This window comes from Enhydra lutris, unplaced genomic scaffold (assembly GCF_002288905.1).
Source record: "Enhydra lutris kenyoni isolate GAN:26980312 unplaced genomic scaffold, ASM228890v2 scaffoldscaffold21, whole genome shotgun sequence".
Taxonomy (NCBI): domain Eukaryota; kingdom Metazoa; phylum Chordata; class Mammalia; order Carnivora; family Mustelidae; genus Enhydra; species Enhydra lutris.
The window spans coordinates 3,094,876-3,107,987 of record NW_019154105.1 but is presented as its reverse complement, the minus strand read 5'-3'; the positions used below and the strand labels follow the sequence as shown (position 1 = coordinate 3,107,987).

Sequence of the window (13,112 nt, the reverse complement as noted above, 5' to 3'; positions counted from 1 at the left end):
CATTCTAACACTCCTGGATGGAGAAAAAGAAAAAAAAAAAAAAAAAAAGATGTTCATGCTTATCCAAATGGAGTAAGAACAGAAGCTACACCCTACAGTAAATTCACCCTTTCCCCTAGTAGAGATGAGTGCTGATGAGACCTCGTAGGCTATCGAAACAACTGTGCACTATTCCCGAATCTCAGTAAACGTGGTTAGTGTCACAAAACTGAGTCAAGTCTCCACAGATATGGAAAGCCCCAGATGATTCTTCTGAAATGGGGACTCAACCGAAACAAGGTGACCTTCCCCTTCTTGAGAGCTGACCACGGTCATCAACATCGGCACCGACAGTGACGGGATTTACTGAGTCCCTACTACGAGCCCCCCACACACCACACTCATCTCATGTAACCCGCACAAAGACCCACTGAGCTGGGCAGCAGCATCTCCTCCACTTTCCAAGTGAGGAAACCCAGGCTTGCAAAGGTACCCGCCCAAACATCGAACTTCTCTGACTCTGTAGTCAAAGCGCTTTTACTTCTACCCCAAACGTCCTTAATCCCTGATCAGTACATGAAAGTCTTACATTTAAATTTCTCTCATTGGCCACAGTGAAGTAACCCTCCCCCAAGTTTTTACCATATTCATATATTGCTCATGGTTAACTAGAATGGTATTTACTAGATACTAAGAGAACATGAAAAATACACTATTAAAGTTAGTTCTGCTTTTAAATGTTGTTGTTTCTTTAGAAAAACTTTTTAAAAATAATTTAAATTTACAAAACTGGCAATGCCATGAAAACTACCTTTGCCCAAAGTTACGCCTCTCTTTTGCGGGCACACAGATTGATAAATCCATCCTGTCCTCTGATCCAAACCTAATACCCTGACCTTTCGTTACCCCCAAACTCCAATATATGTAATGTTTCCCATCAGATTTCATGTCAGTTGTGTTAGTACGTATGGATTGCTCATTCCTATGGAATTCCTACTTCTGGTTAGTGTATTACTAACAGTAGAACCCACACAATTTCAGTTACAGAGACTTTATTATGGATAAAAATGCTTGAAAGCCATCTTTATTTAATTCCATAGAGAAGTGAGAAGTGAGGGGAGAGTTCGTTTTTATTTATCCTAAGAATCAATTAAAATCTGGCCCAGGACTTGAGGAGTTAGGAGTCCTGGGTTTGAAGCCCAGTGACTACACTCTCAGCCTTGCATCCCTCCATCTGTAAAATGGGTATACTTGAACCTATTTCAGAGTTGTTTGGGGGAGGAGAGCTTGATAAAATAATAAATGTAAAATACTTGACACAGTGGCTGGAACACAGCAGTATTCCCACATTACTGTCACACCTGATTATTTTTCTAACAGATTATTTAAAATAACAAGGTGCTTTTCATATAAAATCTTTGAGACCCAAGCTAAAAAATACATAGATAATACAAAGAATACAGAGCAGCAATAAAATAATTACCTCACGCTTTTTCGCTTAAAGAACTTCTGTTCTACTTACAGCCGTAGGAAAATACAGAGAGACACTGTCCAACAGCTGCTTAGTGAATAAACATCATGCAGGCTGCTGTAGAGAAATTTTTCAATTTCCTCCCTGTTACAAAACATCATCTGATTAAACCCAACATCATAGGTTGTGTGCTTAAACCTCAAACCTCAAACTGCACTCTAAATTAGTTTATAAATGTTTGTCAGTAAGGTCACTGGATCACTCAATCATTCTATTTTAAGTGAATTAAACAACTATTTGTAAATTGCCTCCAACACACCAAGCTAGGATGTGCGGGTAACAAGGCTGCGGTAACACACCAAACCCGGTACTAAACCGTAATGAAAGGGAGCCACATCAACAACTGCAACAGAGCGCGTTACTACTAAAACAGGAAGAAGCACAGGGCTCCTACAGGACCCAGCGGTGGGAGACACTACTACTCAGCTTTGCCGTGGGGACATCAACGAAGGTTTCCTGCAGGGAGTCACTCAAAGACGAATCCTAAGGAATGATTAGGAGATGACGAGGGAAAGAGATGAGAAAGGGATCCAAGAGGGAGGCGCGCTACTCGACGGGCTGGAAGGTCAGAAGAGCACAGAACTGTCAGGGAACTAAAACCATTCAACATGGCGGCAGCAACGAGTGGGAGACTCAGAATACACGGCCTGCGTGGGGAAGGACTCTGATAAACCCAGAAGGCCATCGTTTAGACACTTGGAATCTGTCTTAAGAGTTTTTAAATAACGTAGAAATACGGTCAGAACTGTGTTTTACAAATACCATTCTTACAGAGCAGGGCATGGATTGGAACAGTAAATTCTACAGTAGAAAGACCAATTACAAATATCTTGGTGTATTTCAGGTAAGAACCAAAGTCAAATTGCACTGAAATAGTGGCACTAAGGGTGGTGTGAAAATGAAAATTGGGAGTTATAGAGGAGTTAGAATAAAAACGACTAGACATTCATTGGATATACAAGGTAAGGAGGAAGGAAATCATTCAAGATGACCAGAGTTTCTACCTTGCTGTGAGGTGGTATGAGCGGGAAACACAGGAGATGGAGAGTTTGAAGAGAAGTACATACGTTTATCTTGGGAACTTCAAGTTGAATGTGCGCATGAAAAATCCAGGTGAGTCAGCAGACATCTGGATAATGGACCTTTGGATAGTGGGTTTAGAGTTAAGGAAAAGATCTTGTCTGGACATCTGGAGCTCCTCATCAAGAAAAGGAAGCCTTAAAGAAGATGCACTTATGGTCAGGCATCTCACCATAATGATAATTGAGTTAATGGATAATTGAGTTAAGAAGAGGAGCCTGAGGAGAAACAGCCAGGGAGGTGAGAATATAAATCATGAAAGACAAAGGAAAACTTCTGAGACGGGACTGGCCCACAGTCCATAATGCAGGGGTGGTAAGGGCAGAGAAGAAGGCTGAGAACTGACAACTTCCCACATTCTTTTCTGTAAATTGGTTCTACATTGTTTAGAATGCTTACAAATATCTTAATCCAATCTTTGTTCCATTCTTGGAATATTTTTTCAAAGTAGAAGGATAGGGGCACCTGGCTGGTCCAGTGCCCAGAGCACATGACTCTTGATCTCAGGGTCCTGAGTCCAAGGCCCACATTGGGTCTAGAGCTCATGTAAGAAAAAAAAAGGTAGGATAGAAGAAACCTCAACCACTTACCATAACAAAAAGACTGCTTTAAGTGCATTTCATGTCACTGATACTCCACAGTGATAAAACTAAATTCATCCCACATGAAAAATTATTAAATAGTATTGTGATACATAATTAAGTAAATAAAACTCAGTAAATCCTAATGGTCACAGAGAGTTTATTTAATGTTTAAAGATGCAGGAGAATTTCAAAACAGAATAGCTCAGTGCCAGATGTCAGAGCTACTCTGAACTAAGAAATTCCATACACAGTGAAATACGGTTGACGTTTCAATCCACAGTTGCCTATCGGCAAAGCATTCACTTACTGCTGACTTTATGCACAGCCAACAAAAGAGTGCCATTTTATGATCTATTAACAAAGATGAAAAAATTAAATAAAATTGTGAAAGACATTTGCTAGAAGCAATAAATAATCTACCTCCAATTTGCACATCCTGAAAATCCAGCGGGCAAATACCCAAAATGTTATTAGAACTGCGGTGACTTCAGGTATTTTGAAATCGAGAGCTACTATTAAATAGTCCACAGACCTTTTTAAAAGTTACTTTTAAGTCTTCATATTTGTGAATAGTTTAAAGATTCTACTTCTAGTGATAAGTGTATATGGAAATTAGTGTTTTGTCTAAGGATATTTTCTTTAAAACGGTTAAAGGATTCCTGAATAAAATAATTTTGAGATATTTCAATAAATGTATAAACTAATATATGAAGACTGCTAGATTTCAGAAGGAAAAAAAAGCTATATTCAGAGATGTGCCATACATCACGCCTAAAGTTGTAATTTTTTTTCAGTATTACATTGAAAATAACCCCTTTTAAGCTGTTTTTGTATATATATATTTTTTTAATTTTATTTATTTATTTGAGAGAGAGAGAGAGAGAGATGAGAGCGAGCATGAAAGGGGAGAAGCAGACTCCTTTGCAGAGCTGGGAGCCTGATATGGGTCTAGATCTCGGGACTCTAGGATCACGACCTGAGCCGAAGGCAGTGGCTTAACCAACTGAGCAACCCAGGCACCCCCTGTTTTTGTATATTTTAATAAAATAATGAAAATATACTTGGGAATAATCACTCAATTTTTAGTGCCTTTCATCCAAAAATGCCAAATATCTTAGTAATAGCAAAAAAATTGATAATATTTAGGAGTACTACATAAGAGGATTTAAATACATTTTTAAGGATATCCTCTATCTCATCATGTAGCTGTCCCTCTCTGAACACTCCTGGTTACTTAAACACTAAATAATTCTGTTAGAAAGATCTTCCTTACATGGAGCTGTAATGTGCTTCCCTTTACCTTCCACTCGTTCCTTCTCCTTTCCTCAGAACAATAAAGAGTAAGTCAAATCTGTTTTTCACATGACAGAGCTGATGTTTGAAGACAGCTGATGTGTTACACCTGAACCATATCATTTTTAGTATTTTAAATTTCGCCCTATTTAACATTTCCATATTGGCAACATCTTTTTGGCCATCACTCCATGTGTTCAAATTAATTGTTGTTCCTCTTAGACAATTTCTAAAACTAAATATAATACTTAGGACAGAGATGCAAAACAGCTTAGGTGAACTGATCACATTTATGGGTCTAATCAGAAAGCAATAGGGGCATCTGGGTGGCTCAGTCATTTGAGCTTTCAGCTCAGGTCCTGATCCCAGGGTCCTGGGATAGAGCCCCGAATCAAGTTCCCTGCTCCATGGGGAACCTACTTCTCCTTTTTCTCCACCCTTCCCCCAGCTTGTGCTCTCTCTCTGTCAAATAAATAAATAAAATCCTTAAAAAGAAAAAAGAAAGAAAGCAATACACCACATGAAAGAAAAGATAAATGGTTCTAACACTGGGGTGGGGGGTAGAGAAATAAAGAAACAGAGTCCTCAGCCTTACTAAGGTTGAGATCACATTAGATCTCACTAAGATTCTGATGTTTACATTCAGAGTAAAGATATACCTAATGTCCTAGTATCCATGACAAAAATAAATAAATCTAGTCTCATTCCTCATTAGGAACAGAAGAGTGAATAAGGTGTTGTTTTACCACTGGCTACTAAAATAATGGTATTAGGGATTGTATGCACATCCATATATAGGTATATTTTTGAAAAGAAGTGTTCATGTGGGAAGCTGTGCAAAAGACAGAAAATTTGTCTAACCGAGAAAGACAAGTGGAATGAATCAGTTTTATTCCAGGCAAAATAATTGTACTGAAAACAACAACAACATTGAAGAAAATAACAAGATCCTATTACCAAGTCGGGCTCTAACCCTGAGTCTGCTGCACCATTCATTTGGATGACCCTTCAATATCACATGCTTGAAATTTTCCACATACACTAATGTCCCACCACTTCTTACTAAAACACTCTGTCAAGTGTCTTCCCACACTGCCTCTTAAGAGAACTAATACTATCAGTTTCATCTGATTTAGATATTTATTTCGTATTTGCCAGAAGATTCTGGCCAATGTTTTTGAAAGCACATTTAACTATACCATATGCCTCCTTAAATCATCTCTATCAAACAAGCTGTAGGATAAGGCTCCGGTTCATTCTGTTCTGTTTTTCTTCCTTCACAATGTGTTTATGTATATTTACCCAATTTGCTCTGTTCTTCTTGCCAAATTACAGGTTTGAGATCTCAGCTATTGCGGAGCAGCTGTGCTATTGTCGATGTCTCACTCCACAAGGGTCGGAGGAGAAGCCCGTCCTGCAAGGACGGGGACACGTGCACGTTAGGCCAGGAGGCGGATGCCCTGCGGGGGAAGGCACTTCACAGAGTCCTTCCTATTCAAACTGGAGACATTTTGGTACAAAGGAGCCACTGGTAGAAATAAACTTCCCAACAATCTACAGATTTTTCTTGGTGAGATCATCTGTTTCATCATATGAGACTTTAAAATTAAATTGTGTCCAGTGAAAGAAATACAAAAGAACAACCTCATGACTACCACCTTTACATTCCTCCTGTTTAAGTACTAAGAATCCATCCATCTCAGAGGTGCCGGGGTGGCTCAGTCAGTTAGGCGTCTACCTGGGGCTCAGGCATGACCTCAGAGTCCTCTGATAGAGCCCCCATTGGGCTCCCTGCTCAGCGGGAGTGTCTGCTTCTCGCTCTCCCTGCTGCTGCTCCCTCCTCCTGCCCCCCCCCCCACCGGACGTGCTTGATCTCTCCCACTCTCCCTTCTGCTATCTCTCTCTTTCAAATAAATAAATAAAATCGTTAAAAAAAAAAAAAAAAAGAATCCATCTCCATCTGGAAACCTATAACAAATAAAGAAATCTGATAAACAGAGATCTCTCTCAAAGAAAGTACTTCAAAGACCCATTTCAAGAATGCTGACCGATGACATACCTGGGTAAGATGTGCCCAGATCCCTTTAACCTTTGTTTACTTCACAGGATCAATTTCCAAATACAAACCTGTGGTCCTAGCTCCACTATATTCTCTGTCCCCATCTCCCCAAGTAAAGCAACTTCCCATTAACCCTGAAATTCTGAAATTCACGAGCCTTTAGGTTTCAAAAAGAAAAAACCAAATGGAATTCAGGAAGTAACATAAAGATGAGAAAGGAACTGATAGAGCGGGCTAATGAGATGAGGCACGTGTCCACGAATCCCGCTCTGAGACTGTACAGCTGGCTCTGAGGCTGCCTATGTAGGGTTACTGCACCGGGGTGTTGTTAATTATTTAAGTGAGAGAACAGGGGGAACCATCACCACATCTGTCACCCTCACACAGGAAAAACCCTTATTCATTGTTGGGCCAGATGTGTTTATTTGAAACATAGACTAACTAGCTACTTAATGGGTTTGAATCCTTAGCCAAAAGCTAATTAGGCAAACATATTAAGCATCAGTCACCTTACAAGGCTAAACTGTTTTCATTGTGTTGATTTTAATCCAATCTCATAAGAGAGCTCATCACCTATGAAAGTAGCTGAAGAAAACTCAAGGCAAAGGAAAGGTCCAAATTACTTGCAACATACTTAGAAGAACAACAGTGATGTCCCCAAATGCCCAATACATGAACAAATAAAATCTTTTCATGCTTTGCCTCAGTGGTATTATGTACTTGATACCAAAAAAAAAAAAAAAAAAAAAAAGACAGACCAAAAATACTTATTTTAGATCTCCTTCCCCCCAAAATTCTCAGTTGCTTGTAGGTGAAATAGTAATGCCCAAAGCCAAACAAAGGACGACTTCTCGTGCCTCATGTTTATTACGCTCTATTTAATTTTGTAAAATGACGTCTCCTGGGTTTTTAGCCAATCTACAAATACTTAAGAATACCGGCACTTTTTACAGTCGTCTCTTCAAAACGGGAGTGCGGAGGGCAAAGTCTGTGGAGAACAAATTCAACGTCTGGGACGAACAGGCATATTGCATTTTGTAACTGCTCTGGAGAAGAAAGTACACTGTCTTCCTAATCCAATCACTGCTATTAAAATGCCAAGATAGTTTTCTCTTCTCTTAAATGGCACGCAACCCCAAAAAGATTCTGGTCATTCTTCTCCTATCTGATGTGTGCCCCTACCCCCACCCCCAGTGATCCAAGGTATTCTTTTTGCTTTTATGTAACCAGTAATTCAAAATATTTGAGAAAAATGCATACATCCCTCATCTAACAAACATCTATGGATCTGTTCTGTGTCAGGCATCGTGTTGGTGTTACAGACAGAGCAAAAGCAACAAAATTTAACCTAGCAGGAAGGGAGACTCAAGAACAAACAAATAAATGCCTGGGAGAAAAAATTAGCCCTGAAAGACATGAAGAGGGAGCTCAAAACTTAAGAGGGGGAAGACTGTATTGATTAAAGAGGGTGACCAGGAAGCATTTCCCAAGGAGGTAACATTTGAACAAGGCTTGAAGTGGGTTCCAGTGAACGAGGAGAAGGGCACTTCAAACATAGGAACAGTGAGTGGAAACGTGTCAACGTGGTTAAGGAACAGCAGAGAGACCAGCGTGACCATAACAGAAGGAAGGGGCAAAGGAAGCTGGAAGAAAGGGGGCCCAGATCCTATAGAACCTTGTAGAACATTGCAATATTAGATTTTTCGCTTTGAGTGGAAAATATCGAGGATTTGAAGTGCAGGTTGACATAAATGACCGGCCTTAACAGGACCATTCCTGCTGAGGAAGGAAGCAGAAAAAAACAAGAGAGGCTAACGAACCTTGTAGATTTTGTTTTCCTCTAGTCTACATGCGAGATCAATATAAAGTAATCCTCTAACTTACTTACTATCCTAAACATATTTGTATCCCCTACTGTTGGGCTAGGGAACATCTGAACTGTCTCCAATCCTTTCCTTCACAAAAGAGAGGGGGAAATATCACAAAGAGAAAAACTAAATTATTAGTGAAATTACCTGTGTTTGGGTGCTTTAAATAAAAGTTCTTCTTCCAAACTAAATATCCCTTATTTTAACCAGCTACCATTATGGTTTATTACCACACCAAAGAGCATGAGAAAACAGACATTAACAGGACCTGGATACAAATTAAAGCTCAAATATTTTCTAGTCCAAGGTATGTCTTATTGAGCCATGTTCCTCCTGCTCTTTTATATTGATATTTAAATACCATAGGGGGCGGCTAGGTGGCTCAGTCATTAAGCATCTGCCTTGGGCTCAGGTCATGATCCCAGGGTCCTGGGATGGAGCCCCACATTGGGCTGCCTGCTCCACGAGAGGCCTGCTTCTCCCCCCCCACCGCTGTGTTCCCTCTCTGTCAAATAAACAAATAAAATCTTTTTAAAAAGTAATAAAAATAAATAAATACCATAGGAATTAATCAAAATCTCACTTTGGAATGCGCACGTGTGTGTGTATGTGTGTACGTACGTGTGTAAACGTATTATTCTATGAAGTTTGAAATAATGATTGCAGCTCTGATTATTTAAAGGCTGTAGCAAGAGTTCTCATACCCATCCAGATAACTATTTATAGGGCCTTTTAATCAGTATTTAAGAAACAAGATAAAGCAGACATTAGCATTTTCAACCTACTAAGCGTATATTATGTATAGTTATAGTACTTCAGAGCAGTTTGCCTAGAGCTTACCGTTTCATGTTCACTCTGTACATAAAAAAAGAGGCAGTAAAATAATTAATGTATATTTGTCACCATTTCCTAATAATTCATAGCCTAACATGTTTTTTCAACGTTTTTAAGGAAGTACTTACTCTCCCACTTTATTCAGGGCAGGTGCAGGACAAAGCATAGAATTAAGGTCCACACTTACTGGATTAACACCTAGAAAATAAAATGCCACCGAATTCATACAGAGCTCTACGTATCTCACACAGTTTCATTAATACTATGAAAAATCTAACAGCAATCAGGTCAACGGTGAAACATTAGATACATTAGCATAAAAAAACGAACAGATTCTCATCTAGAAAGAGAAGGAAAAGAAAATGAAAAAATAGAGGTCATAAGCCTCATCGATATACAGTATTGGCAAATTATAAGTTATGGCTTTTATTAGACTAAATTCACAAATATTTGTAGAGACTATAAAATTATCATCTTCTCCATCTCCGCTTTTCAAATATCTTAGACTTTGAAGGATAAATGATACATATTTTTAAAAAGCAGAATTTAAAAACAATGGAGACAAGATGAATATCCAAGGAAGACTGAATTTATTTCAGTTTAATAAGATAGCTGGATCTTATAATAAATAAATAAATTTCATAAAACTAAATGCTTAAATTGCCCTAATAATTTTAATAACATATGGGGGGAAAATCTGACCTATAAATATTCAGAGAAGTTACATAGCAAATGGATAATCCTAGAATGTGAGGGATGGAAACACAATCTGACTCCAATTATTTCTTCAGTGATTTACTTTAATAAACTTAATTTTACGTAGCAAAGGAAAAACTATGCTTATACTACAACCAAATATCTACTTATACTCAAAGGGAGTCAGGTGAAACTAACTCTCAGATTCAGATGAATAAAAATATTCTGTCCTCTTCAACTGCGGGATCTATTCTGGAGAGTTTGGTACAAATACTGTTGTCTTGCCTTCCCAAAATGAGGATGCTAACAGGAGAGGCAGGAGGTGATTACGACCTTGCCCATGCTGAGGTCCTCCGCACGTCCGCTCAGCAAGCACACACTGAACGGCTGCTGTGCACAGCCAAAGCCACACTACTGGGATGTTCAGTACCATCAGGGAAGCAGCAAAGCTTACATGCCCCTCTCAAAAAATAAATCTATCAGAGTTCACAGAGTTCCAGCATCTGCCTTACAAATTAAAATCTTAGAAGCCAATATAATCGTCGATGAGGGAAAAGTGTCTTTAAAGAGACCCAAAATGCTCAGAATATTAGGATCTATTGAAGGAGCTTCTTGCACATTGGAGATAAAAACATTATATTCATCTGCTGTTTGGAAAGCCACATTAGGGAAAGTAAAACCTAATTGTGTAAATATTATAATTATCAACAAACAGCCCTGAGCAGGAGCTGGAGATCAAAATATGTGAACTATCTAAAAATATAAAATATACAAAATATCCGTAAGACGAAAAGCCTATGTCCAGGAGCTGTTGGGCAGACTATTGGGAAATTAGATTAAAAAAATGAGTGAGAATAAAATAAGGCAATAAGCCATAGAACAGTCCAAGAGAGCAGATTTTCAGGCAAGAGTGATAATAAATAAATCTGGGGAAAGAGGCGGTTAAACCCAGCAGTTGATGTCCACACAGAGGACGATCAGGAAAACTGGGTTCAACTCTCTGCTCTGCCCTTTCCTGACTATGTCACCAAAGACAAATCATTCTGCCATTAGACCATTATCTGTAAGATGAGGCTTCTTAGGACAGGGTTCAGGATTTCTTAAGTTATAAACAAAGGCCGTAATCACTCAGTAACAAAAATAATTATTATTACTATTTGTACTATCACTGGACTTCATTTCTTCCTCCTATGATTAAAAAATAGAGCATGGTTGATTTCAGCTGGAAAGAAGAGAAAACGCGTGGTGCTTATATGTCATGCAGATACCCAAGCAACAAGGAGACTACGAGGAACCTACTCCTTGTGTACGTCTCATTCACAGTGTAGGTACAGAGAACACTTCCGTCCCGACTGCCCAAGTTGAATCCTCTTCCGGACAAAACAATCTGAAATTCATCTAGGAGAAGAAAAATAAACAGTTTAATCCCTGCTTTACAAAAAAAGAAAAAAAAAAGACATAATTTGAAAGTATCAAGATGCACAGAATGAATTTCTTCATAGTATTAAGCCTACTAGTAACAATGAAGACATTGCTTTATTTCCAACTTTCTTTCTTGGGCCCTCTACTGAAATTCAGGGAAGATACCACTTATTGCCACATAGGAAGGCATTATTTCATTTTTTAAACAAAGTGTTTTCCCATAGTAACCAGGATATAAGAATTGAAGCCTAACAGTTATTCCCACATACCACAGAAACTTCCCCTAACCCCATCTTCTCTGTACCCAGAAAAAGAAAGAAAGAAGGGGGGGGAGAGAAAGAAAGGAAGAAAAGGAAGGAAAGCAGAAGGAAAGGGAGGGAGGGGGAGAGGGAGAGAAAGAAAGAAAGAAAGAAAGAGAGAAAGGAAAGCATAGAAAAGAAAAGAAGGAAAACTTCCCCAAATTCTATGGTTAGGAAAGTATCAGCAGGAAAGAAGCTTCTTTGTTTTTCTCTACTCTAGGGTATGAAGGTATGGGAATGTAAAGAAAATTACTTATTCATGCTCTCTGTTTCTTAGAACTGTCGTGTGTTGTATTTTCTTTAATCTGACAGCCCATATGGAGTTCTTTCACGGTTCCTGACATTACTAACCGGTTTCATTCTGTTGCATCCAAATTTATAACTCACCAAAGGTCATGCCTTTTGGACTATTAACGATCTACGGCCAGTCACTAAAGAAAGTTTATTCAGCTGATTGCTCAGGACTCGTATAGGAGGAGCTGTCATTAAATGTTAGTAAAATAAAATGCTAGAAACACAAGTTAACTGATCAAATATCCTGATCCGCATTTAACTGTCTGCTGTTTACTTAAAAGATGCACGTTAACTACCTCAACAGTGATGACCTCTCAGTCTTCTCAGATGATCTCCTATCTACCATAATCTAACATGCACACAGTAATTTATTGAGGAAGAAAGTATTGCTATGCCACTCTTCATTAAGTATATTATAAAAGGAATTTCACTTAAAAAGCGCAGGTGAAACGTAAGATGTCACTCAGCAAGAACAGGGCTTTCGGGTCAGACGGACAGAGTCAACGAGGGCAACTCCTGACGCAAGTTCGTCATCCTGGGCCAGGGGTTAGGAAACTGCCGAGGGGCGCCTGCGTGGCTCAGTCGTTAGGCGTCCGCCTTCGGCTCGGGTCATGATCCCAGTGTCCTGGGATCGAGCCCTGCATCAGGCTCCCTGCTCAGCAGGAAGCCTGCTTCTCCCTCTCCCACTCCCCCTGCTTGTGTTCCCTCTCTCGCTGTGTCTCTCTGTCCAATAAATAAACAAAAATCTTTAAAAAAAAAAAAGGAAAGAAAAAACTGTCGAACTGTTGTTAGGAAGAGCAGGTGAAATCATGAAGGCAGGGGACGCTCTGGGATGGTCAAATGCACATTCCTCTTCGACGTCCCAATGACAGTTAAACAGGGAGTCTACAAGATACAGAACTTAAGACCGTCTCCAACGGTTGGGAGGCTCCGTGGGAAATTACACAGCACATTTCCTCTTCCACTAGGCCCAATACTCTTCCTTTTCTAGATTAAAAGGAACTGCAAGTCAGCCTTGAAGAAGAAACAGAATAGGCCAGAGAGTATCACATTCTCCCTGGGTAAGGATGGCTTGGGCGTGCTAAAACCTGGGTTTGTTCTAGCGCCGGCTAAGGAAGCCACCTGCTTCTTCCCGCCGTCCGCCCTTCCGTCCATCACTCCTGTGCCTGCCCT

General features: G+C 39.5%; 1 protein-coding gene across 1 annotated transcript in view; it reads right to left on the bottom strand.

The window, feature by feature from the left end:
* The window catches only part of LOC111149195 (anthrax toxin receptor 2), a 147,238-nt gene that overhangs the window by 95,646 nt on the left and 38,480 nt on the right, over window positions 1–13,112 (bottom strand). The window contains exons 9-10 of the mRNA XM_022506140.1: window positions 11,224–11,322; window positions 9,357–9,426 (exon numbers count right to left, since the gene is read on the bottom strand). Of these exons, the coding sequence (XP_022361848.1) occupies window positions 9,357–9,426; window positions 11,224–11,322 (169 nt within the window). The remainder of the gene's footprint in view (window positions 1–9,356; window positions 9,427–11,223; window positions 11,323–13,112) is intronic.